This window comes from Erpetoichthys calabaricus, chromosome 6 (assembly GCF_900747795.2).
Source record: "Erpetoichthys calabaricus chromosome 6, fErpCal1.3, whole genome shotgun sequence".
NCBI classification, from domain to species: domain Eukaryota; kingdom Metazoa; phylum Chordata; class Cladistia; order Polypteriformes; family Polypteridae; genus Erpetoichthys; species Erpetoichthys calabaricus.
This window is the reverse complement of record NC_041399.2, coordinates 4,388,656-4,400,147: the sequence shown is the minus strand read 5'-3', so window position 1 is coordinate 4,400,147 and position 11,492 is coordinate 4,388,656. Positions and strand designations below refer to the sequence as shown.

General features: G+C 41.7%; 1 protein-coding gene across 1 annotated transcript in view; it reads right to left on the bottom strand.

Moving 5' to 3' along the window:
* Positions 1–775: 775 nt before the first annotated feature.
* Positions 776–11,492, bottom strand: part of LOC114653192 (metalloreductase STEAP2-like) — a 45,512-nt gene continuing 34,795 nt past the window's right edge. Inside the window, exon 5 of the mRNA XM_028803373.2 lies at positions 776–1,994. Within this exon, the coding sequence (XP_028659206.1) occupies positions 1,710–1,994 (285 nt within the window). The 3' untranslated portion in view covers positions 776–1,709. The remainder of the gene's footprint in view (positions 1,995–11,492) is intronic.

Genomic DNA, 11,492 nt, shown 5'->3' with positions numbered 1-11,492 from the left:
TGGGGTGGCACCCTGCACAGGATTGGTTCCTGCCTTGTGCCCTGTGTTGGCTGGGATTGGCTCCAGCAGACCCCTGTGACCCTGTGTTCAGATTCAGTAGGTTGGAAAATGGATGGATGGATCAGTTATTCATCCATCCATCCATCCATTATCCAATCTGCTATATCCTAACTACAGAGTCACGAGGGTCTGCTGGAGTGAATCCTAACCAACACAGGGCACAAGGCAGGAAACAAACCCCAGGCAGGGCGCTAGCCCACCGCAGGACACACACACACACACACCAAGCACACACTAGGTACAATTTAGAATCGCCAATGCACCTAACCTGCATGTCTTTGGACTGTGGGAGGAAACCCATGCAGACACGGGGAGAACATGCAAACTCCACGCAGGGAGGACCCGGGAAGCAAACCCGGGTCTCCTTACTGCGAGGCAATTATTATTATTATTATTATTATTATTATTATCCATCCATTATCCAACCCGCTATATCCTAACTACAGGGTCACGGGGGTCTGCTGGAGCCACTCCCAGCCAACACAGGGCGCAAGGCAGGAAACAAACCCTGGGCAGGGTGCCAGCCCACCACAGGACACACACACACACACACACACCAAGCACACACTAGGTACAATTTAGAATCGCCGATGCACCTAGTCTGCATGTCTTTGGACTGTGGGAGGAAACCCACGCAGACACGGGGAGAACGTGCAAACTCCATGCAGGTAGGACCTGGGAAGCGAACGAGTCCCCTAACTGCGAGGCAGCAGCTCTACCCACTGCGCCACCATGCCGCCCATCAGTTATTCAGTGTTTAATATGTGTCATTAATTTAGACCACCTTACAGAGATTTCTTTTGAATGTCGACATTAAAGAGTGTAGTTCTGTTGATTCGAGACAAAAATGCCAACTTAAATCCAATGTTGTTTAATGCATAACAATAAAATGTAAAAATGTCCAAGGACTGAGTACTCTTTAGGCAGTGAAATATATCTGCATACATTTACTGTACACATATTTTAATCCAATTCTGTTATCTATATGGCAGATCCTTTTCTTTTTTGTTATATGATTTTAACACAAAGGGCCCTCTTGCCAAAGCTGCGGGTGAGTATGTTGGTGCCAACCACCAAGGAAGACTGCAGATACAACTTCAAAGCAGCCCAGAATGAAGACATATTTAACAGTTTTTGTTAGTTTTCAAGCTCTTCTTAATTTCTGAAACGAAACAGAATTACGTTTGCAGCAGTAGAATTATCACATAAGGTGACAGCCCTGCAGCTAATTGCTCAGTCAGGCTAATCAGATTTCTTAATCACCACCACAGGTTGCACCAAAGCCAAGCAGTTTGCATGTTTTGCCTTTCACCTCCATGATTTCCTTCAGACACTGATTTAGTTAACCTAAAACTGACATAAAGCAAACCTACCAGAAAGAAAACTTGTACAAAAATAGCATTATGGGAAGTACAAGGAGTTGTGTTGCTTCAGATTTACCTGATGATTACGTCTACGTGGTACTAAGCAAACGTAACGCACGTCTCATACACGCAGTGCGTCAGTCTGTTTCTGATTTAACAGCTCGATGTCCTCAATGGGCCGGGGTGGCATTTGAGTGTTTGAGCACGTCGGGTTACATTTACACAGTATGTTAACTGCCGGGATTGACTACAAGTTCTTGCTGTTGTTTTATAATTTTTTTCTTCTCACATGATGGTAACTCTTTCTGGAGAGACTTGCGCAGCAGTCCCAGAAATGTCCTCTCTGCAGTGACTGTTCTCCCAGCCACGGCGAATCCTTCGGAGCCGTCTGTTCATACAAGGCAGTAACAGGAATATTTTACCTAATATGACCGTGACGGGTAAAACCAGGGCCAAGACAAACGTGGGGGGCATGTAGAATTTGTAGCATTCGACCTCAAAGGCCCGCTTCCAGCCGAATATGAGGACATGAAATGTGCTTATGAGCAGAGCCACATATCCGAGGGTCGACTGTGAAAACAAAACAAAACACAAAACATTACCGTTTAGTTTCATTAGCTGTCAGCCATTTTTGTGATCACATTTGTGCCACATGAGCACCAAATCTACGTTGCTGCAGTGTACAACATGTTGTTTATTATAAAGGAATTTTCCCTTTACAGGCATACGTCACCCAAAATGATATTTTTTATGCTACTATGTAGTGGTTGTGGGGACACTAAGATTCACACCATCCAAAGATGCTTATTTATTTATTTTATTGCAAGGACCTCAGGAACACATCCAGCCTTAACCTGGCACACACAGAGACACTGATAAGCAGCACAATAAACCGCTAAATAACAATGAATATATTAATCAAATAACAAAAAAGAACAAACAATATTACACAAAAATGTGTACATAAAAGCCCTCCCCGGTTCCCCGACCACGATGAATATCTATTGTGGTGGCCCACTAGAGGGAGACAACACCGTCAAATACCCCGACTAGATACCTAAAGACCCGAGAGAAGTCTTTATAAAAATAAAAGGTTTATTTTAGCAAAAGGCTTGACAGAGTCCAAAGGAGATACCTGAAGAGGCAAGGCAGACACAGCAAGCAAGTCCAAAAACAGAATCTCACGGTATTGGTCAAAAAAGAATGGAAATTAAAAAAAATATCAATAAACACAGTCACGATACAAAATCCAGAGGCAAGGTCAAAAATAGAGCAAGGGTTCAAAATCCAGAAAATCAGAATGCAATAGCAAAAACACACGGAAACACTCCACTGCCAAGGGCATTCGATGAACCACCAGGAACCATGGGAGGCCTTCCCTTAAATAAGGTGCACGGCCGTTCCTGGCAGTAATTGGCAGGTGGCCCCGCCCCTTGCGGAGCCATCCACAAAAAACAAGGGAGATAACCAAGGACAAGTGAACACAAAGAAAAATGTACATGAAAATATAATGCACAGATTTAGAGACTACTATAAGTCCTTATATTCTACTCAGTTTAAAGAACACAAGACACAATCTAATGCGCTTTTTGATACATTACGGATACCACAGCTAGATACTCTAAGTGCAGAGGAAGTGAATAAACCTCTGACATTATCTGAATTACTAGACACTATAAACTCACTTCAGAGTGGGAAATCAGCAGGTCCCGATGGCTACCCTGCTGAATTTTATAGAAAAATTTCAGTTAAATTAGCTCCCCTCTTATTAGCAACATTTATAGAGGCTAAAGACAAAAAATTCTACCTCAAACTTTTCTCCAAGCATTAATTACCATTTAATAAGGACTTATTACAATGTGCATCATACAGACCAATCTCACTTCTGAATAATGATGTTAAGATACTGTAACGGTTGTCACATATTTAATGTGCTTTTATCTGTTTTAGCCGCTTGCTCCTGTTGGAGTTCATGTCCAAGGGAATAACTGTCTGAGTGATACCTCTTTAAGGGGAGCAGGGGGCCAAACCACGCTTGTGGGTCCTTGCCAAAACGCGCTGTTGTATGACGTAAGGAGAACCGACTTAAAAGGCAAGGAGGCACGTATTTTAAAGGAGAGAAGACAGATTGTTTGAGAAGGAGCTGGGAAGGTGAATGTAAACAGGAAGCTAGCGGTAAAGCAAATAAGACTCCATAAGAAGGATGGTTGGGTGCACGGAAAAAGAGTGCTGGCTAACCAGGAAGGATCTTCAGAGCACACGGCTTTACTTTGCATTTTTTGATACGGGTGTCTGCCATGGATGGACGTTAACGCCGATACACCTGGGTGAGATGGACTTCAACTTTCAACAAAAGAGTCGTCGCCGGTGAAATCACTTCTTTTACATATATATACAGTATAACGAGTCAGTGGAATATATTTGACTTGTACGCTGGATTTATCGGCGGACTTCCCAGGCCGTTTGGATTACAAACTTAAAACAAAGTTAATATAAAAGGGACTGGGGAATGTGTGGGAAGTATGTGTGTATAATATATATTTGTATATATATATATATATATATATATATATATATATATATATATATATATATATATACTGTATATGTCTCTGCTGTGAATCTATTTCTGCTGTCAGTAAATAGGTGATATATCCTTTTCTTTTTCTTTCTTTCTTTCTTTCTTTCTTTCTTTCTTTCTTTCTTTCTTTCTTTCTTTCTTTCTTTCTTTCTTTCTTTCTTTCTTTCTTTTCTGTTTCGCCATTTTCTGGGGGGTATATTACAGAAGGGTTCAAGGAGGTGGGCATATTAATTAGTGTTTGTTTAGTTGGTATGATTTGTGGAGTATTGCTTAAGGGGTGTTTATAGCTTTGTTTGATTGATTTATAATATATATTCTTGTTTGTTTAAATAATTTAATTGTTTGGGTGGTTATTTCCTTTTGTAAATCCTTAAAGGACATCTCCAGCTGAGGGGATCATATTGGGGCTAAGGTTCTGTCTGGTTCCGTTCCTGATATTAGTTTTTCCTAACAGTAGGAGATTTATCGTGAGTGCTGAGCTCCTCATCATACTTTAAGAGGAACTCGCTACAATACTCTCCAAAGTCCTAGCTAGAAGGATTGAGAAAGTGCTTCCTTCGGTACTACCGTGTTTCCCCAGAAAATAAGACCGGGTTTTATATTAATTTTTGCTCCAAAAGATGCACTAGGGCTTATTTTCAGGGGAAATCTTATATTTATGCATGTACAACAATATACATTTATCCAAATACAGTCATGTCATCTTCTTCTGGAATATTGTCATAACTCTCCACATTCAAACCCTGAATTCCAGCCTGAATTTCTTGCTACTCCAGCCACTTTTAGGATCCTCCAGGATCGATGTGCGCACTTCGATGCTTGATGAACGGTTCGATGTGGTGAAGCAAAATGCCGACATACAAATGTATTCATGTTGCTTTGATATTCAAGCATCGCATATTCCCCAAAGTAATGACACAATACATTTTAAAAGTCTCTCATACCATCTACTGTGCCGTCTTTTATTTTTTTCCACCTTCACAATACCATCGGAATGTATTTGAGCCACAGAGAAAAAAAAAATAAGGACATAATGAAAATGTCTATTTTGTGATTAAAGTGGAAATTTCGGCTTTAACCTCGAAATGTCCACTTTAACCTCATAGTTTACTTTATCATTAAAGCAGACCGTCGTAAACGTCATCTTAAAACAGACCCAGTTGTTAAATCGCTACGTGCTTCTGGGGCTTCCTCCTGACCTGACAGCAGTGGCAAGCAGCATCACCACACAGAACACATTAAATTTATAATATTCCAACTCTCTGCACATTTAGAATTCTTAGATTTATACTTGATATCACTTTCATGATGAAATGTATTAAAATATGTATGTGACATTTTACTGATAAATCGTTAACTTTGTTTAAATAATGAATACTGCTAATAATTACTCATATGGGGGTGGCATGGTGGCAGAGCAGTAGCGCTGCTGTCTCGCAGTATGGAGTCACGTACCTTGTGTTCCCTGCCTGGAGTTTGCATGTTATTCCTGGTGGGTTTCCACAGTGTGCTCAGTTTTCCATCCAAAGACGTGAAGGTTTGGAGATTTGGTGAATCTACAATGACGTTAGTGTATATGTGTCCTTGTATTCACCATGCAATGAACCAATGCCCCGTCCAGGGATTTTGTTTCTGTCTTGCGCTGATGCTTGCTGGAATGGGCGCATCCCCGAATTGATGGATGTAATCATTAAACATCCTTTCCAGAGATATTGTGGCAAGGTGTCCTCAGAATTTAATGGATGTTTCAGGCACACGCGTCACATCGCATGAAGTATAAACCTGGCCTTAGGCGCCTTACTTTTCAGCTGATGATCATGACTAGGGTTTATTTTTGGGGTAGGGCTTATATTACAGAGCAACCTGAAAATCATGCTATGGCTTATTTTTGGAGTAGGTCTTATTTTCGGGGAAAAACGGTATTACAAAAACAAACGGGATTTGTCAAAGGCAGACATTTGGCTTCCAATCTTCGAAGCCTATTTAATGTAATATATTCACCCATGAAGTTTAACACTCCGGGGATCATATTTTTTTTGGATGCAGAAAAAGCATTTGATATGGTTGAATGGAATTACCTGTTCATCACTTTACATAAATTTGGGTTTGGCCTGAACAGTATGTGCATGGATCAAACTACTGTATTACCTGTCCAGAAGCATCAGTTTATATTAATAACATTATTCCAGACTACTTCAAACTAGAACATGGTACTAGACAAGGATACCCCTTGTCACGACTGCTATTCACATTCGCCATTGAGCCATTGGCTGTTTACTTTTGAAATGCATCAGAGATAAAGGGGATTTTCAGAGAAGGTCTTGAACAGAAAATATCACTATATGCAGATGACATGGAACTATATATATCTGACTCACAAAAAAACGTGACATCTATATACACTACATAGTAATTAACACAAAGTCAACACAGTCCAGTACAGCAGGACGATTTGTGAAATGAAATCCCTGTGAAGAGCCTTATGAAAGAAATGTCAAGTTTTGTCCTACCAGGTTCCTGTGAGGATTGGTGGTGATTGGGAGCATTCCCTCAGACAAAGACAAAGCCAACCAAGATGAATCCACACTGAAAAATTTCATAAGATGCGGGAGTCCCAAAAGCACAAGTCCCAAAACACTTTCAAAAATAGAGGGGGGGTGGTGGGCAACGTCAAAATCCCAACCAGACTGCCAAAGGGCAGTGACAGATCTTTATAAAATAAAAGTTTTATTTTAACAAAAGCCTGTGCAAGCACAAAGCTCCAAAGAGCACAAAGGAATTGCCTGAAAAGCAAAAGTAATTCAAAGTAAACAAACTCCAAGTACAGAATCCAAAATTGTAGTTAAAAAAACAGAGCACAGGGTCGAAAAAATCCAGGAAACATAGAAAGCAATAGCATGGTACAGAAAACACAAGAAACACTCCCCTTCACCAGCACATTCGTAATGAACCACCAGGAACTAGGGAAGGACCTCCCATAAATAGGGTGGACGGTCGTTCCTGGCAGTGATTAGCAGGTGGGCCCGCCCCTTGGGGAACCACCCACAAAACACATGAGACTTAACCTAGGTTAGTACCACTTGAGAACAAACACACAGAAAGATGTACATAATACTTAAAAGAAACATTAATACAAATAAATGATACAAAATTAGAAGCAACAGACCAGAAACATGATTTTGAACCCCAGCCAGGGGGGAAATGCTGGATGAAACATGAGAAGAAGCAGGTAAAGGACAGCACATACGTTCAGACGAAACTGAAATCCACAGTACTGGTAGTTTGTAATCCAGTGGTGTGATTGATGAGTAGAAACAAAACTGACAGATGATTGTGATTCCTGGGCATCTTTATGATTCAAAGAGCGCGCCTGATTAATCTTTTTCCCAGCAACCCCTGCACCCTCTGAATCTGCCCAATAACTTTATACCAATGGGACTACTGGGAGATGTAGGTCATTTTAACTAAGGCTGCTATAACTTACCCCATGAAGTTCTTAGTGATAGCGTGTTATCTCATGCAGAAAAGAGATAACAAATTCTATGATGGAATAGGCAAGGATAGTGACCAGCGCTGGACAAAAGCAAACACTGCACCAAACCCCAAATTCTTGGGGGTGGCAACAGATTTGTGTGTCTTGTAAAATGAGGGACAGTTGGATGGAATTAAGCTAAATGCTGGTCCAAGTTTTAAGTGGCACGCGCCCCCTTGGTGTACACAGTGCACAGTAAATGTCACTCAGCGGGTAATGGCGCTCACTCAGTATCATGAGAGTATGATGACTGGAGGTGGGGTGAGGAAGGGTTTCCCACCCCTCGAGTTTACTTTCATTAATGGCTGTAGCCAGAGGTTTGAAGTGTGCCACTGTGATTCGTGAGGTTTATTCCATAGACTTTATTTGATTAAAATTGGTAATTGAGGCCATAAATAAATACAGCTGAAGTTCTGTGTACCAGCTGATAGGGAGATGGGAAGAGACAAGTGGAAGATGACTCAAGCAGGCTATTTAAAAAGTGCTGATGGGCTCCCTGTTGAGTGACAATCAATATATGGCCAGGGGCCACCATCTGCTCTTTACAGCGTCCCTGTGAATGGATCCATAATTGGCAAATGTGTGTTCTTATTTTTGAACCTGAACAGTGTAAAGCTCGGGCAAATGCACTGAACATTAGAGTTCACCCACAGACGGATGGAAGACATCGCTAAAAAATACGTCTCCTGCACTCTTGGAGAGGCCTGAGCCGACTGCAGGAACCCCCGGAAAGATATAATATATATATGAGTGAGGGACACCATGCAGGGACTGCCAAAACTGAACCGAGATCCTTAAGTGGCTGGGACACTCACGGCGTAGAAGGACAGGGAAAGACAGTTCACATAGGGTATTGTCTATCCCGAAACATTAGATGGCAGCCCCCCTGCGTTTCAGTACCACCCCAGATTCCCACAGGACACACTGGTAATTGGAGTTCATTGGCTCAGCCCTGCTGTGTTCCATGGGTGCCATAAAGGGGTGCTGAGGGTACTAGCGAGCCCTACTTGTCAAGCTCCATCCTCAGTCAGAAGTGCTTTCAAGACACAGTTTTGGTACACTGGTTGTGCTCCAGAGTGTTACATAAAAGGAGCTGACCACCGCAACACAGAGAGCCAGTCAAGAGGAGGAGGAGGAGGAAGACAAAGCTTGTTGGAGGAGCAAAAGAAAAATGACAGTGTTGTACAGAGAATTAGAGCTGGTTGTGGTGTGGGAAATGATTACCTCAGTAAGAGTTTCACACAATAAAAAGTCTTTATACATGGCGAACTTATGTCCAAGCCTTTGTGTTGGGAGTTTGGAGAACTGCAGCATCTCCTGTGGACCATTATATACATACTATATATATGTGTGTGTATGTGTGTGTATGTGTGTGTATATATATATCCATCCTTTATCCAACCCATTATATCCTAACTACAGGGTCACGGGGGTCTGCTGGAGCCAATCCCAGCCAGCACAGGGCGCAAGGCAGGAAACAAACCCCAGGCAGGGTGCCAGCCCACCGCAGGGCACGCACATACACACACACACACACCAAGCACACACTAGGAACAATTTAGAATCACCAATGCACCTAACCAGCATGTCTTTGGACTGTGGGAGGAAACCGGAGTACCTGGAGGAAACCCACGGAGAACATGCAAACTCCATGCAGGGAGGACATGGGAAGTGAACCTGGGTCTCCAAACTGCAAGGTAGCAGCGCTACCCACTGCGCCACCGTGCCACCCGTATATATATATATATATATATATATATATATATATATATATATATATATACTGTACATTATTATCATACCTCTACAACCCTTTGTGGTCCCTTCACTGTCCCTTAACTGTCATAAATGGTGCTCCTCAGATGACAGCTACCAACTATGTCACCTAATGGATTGACGAGCTCCATACAAAATATTTCAAATACAATACTCAAATCTCAAATCTGGGAGGAGTATAGGGGAGCAATGATGAAATTAGTTCAGCAAAGTAAGACAACTAGACTGTAAATATTCATGTGATATACAACTATAATGGCAAAGCTCGCACTTCTTATCACAAGACACATCACCAGGGCTAAAGCATGTGAGCTACGTGACGTCAGATTAGCAAATCAGCAAAACATTTAATAAGATGTAGCAGTCCCTTAATTCGCAAATGTATTAAGAATGGGCAGTTATAGAAATTTTCTGTGAAGGTACTGAAATATTACTGTATAAAAAACAAGCTCTGATATACCAGGAAGATGTCACTCTTAGTCATTAAAGAAGATAAAATGTTCATTTCAATGTGTGGCAATGATATGCTCTGCATTTTGAAGTTAAAATGCCTGTATGAATGAATTTATTTTCTCCTTCCACCCTCTCTTGATTGACTTGCTCATAAAATGAAAGCAGCCCTCACAGCAGCCTCCGCGTCAAAACATTTCAACACATCTGAAAAAGTGTGAAAACGCTGCAATCCAATAGCTTGTTCAAACTTCATAACACGTGCAACAAACAGGAAACGGCACAAACACCCGGGCGCCATGCCAGCCTGTCGACAAACCACTGCTCTGTGCAATAGATAGATAGATAGATAGATAGATAGATAGATAGATAGATAGATAGATAGATAGATAGATAGATAGATAGATAGATAGATAGTGTGACGGATGGCCGGGGTCCATGCCCGGCTGGGACGCCCCTTCACCACAGTATCTCCCCCTGGATGCTAGATGGCAGCCTCCCTGGATTGCAGTGGTGCCTCTGACTCCCCCAAGGCTTCATGGGGGTTGGAGTTCTGTGCAGCTCTGTGGGGTTCTGCAACAGGAACTGCTGGCCCCTTTTGGACACTGGTTTCACCTTACCCGGAATTGCAGCCGGATGTCGATAATCAAACACCTGGAGCACTTCCAGGTACCCAATAAAAGGGTGCCAGCGATCATCACTCAGTGGCCAGAGTCGGGTGGAGGAGGACAAAGCTTGCTAAGAGAGGAGTGGTGGTGGAAGAGAGGAGAAGAAGAGTGTTTGGTGTACTGTACTGTGTTGGGGACTGTGTTGTGGCTAGGGGGATTACGGGGAGGACATGCCCTCCAGCTGAAGAAAAATAAATAGTTTGTTTTATTTTATCTGTGCCTCTGTGTCAATCTGTGTCAGGTCAGGTACTATATAGCGTCCTCTTACAATAGATAGATATGAAAGGCACTATATGATAGATAGATAGATAGATAGATAGATAGATAGATAGATAGATAGATAGATAGATAGATAGATAGATAGATAGATAGATAGATAGATATGAAAGGCACTATATGATAGATAGATAGATAGATAGATAGATAGATAGATAGATAGATAGATAGATAGATAGATAGATAGATAGATAGATAGATAGATAGATAGATAGATAGATAGATAGATTCGAGCAGCGATATAATCAGGACTAGACCTGACGATATTCTGGAGAAATTCAATGTCTAGGACTGGTGATCTTTTGCTGAATGGCCTGTTCTCATCAAAATATTTCCAACATTCTACTGTTCTAAAGTCCTGAACTTTACTTCCAGAGTGAGATCCAAGTAACATGATGTTGGAACAGACTACTAATATGACAGGACACAATTTTTGGCAGTTTGCTCTGGTGACCAAAGCCTCTGTCACAGTACATGACTTTCCCACAAATTTTCTGTCTTAGCCTTCATTTACATAATCTTAGCCACCTGTTTACAGTTGTGTCTCATATTTGTGACCTTAAATAGTGTAGCGTGACATTCCCAGTGATTTTGTCTTCTTATTGATCTGTGACAAAAGTCCTAGGGATGGGCTCCTGTTGAAGTGAGATCTTACAAGCAATGGGGGCTCAGCTGGATGCCCAGTGCATACAATTTGGCCACAAGGAGAGAAGAACAATGGGTGTTTTGGACAACAGAAACAGTAGACAGCTGGGTGATTCTAAAGTTTCATTTTATCATAAAAG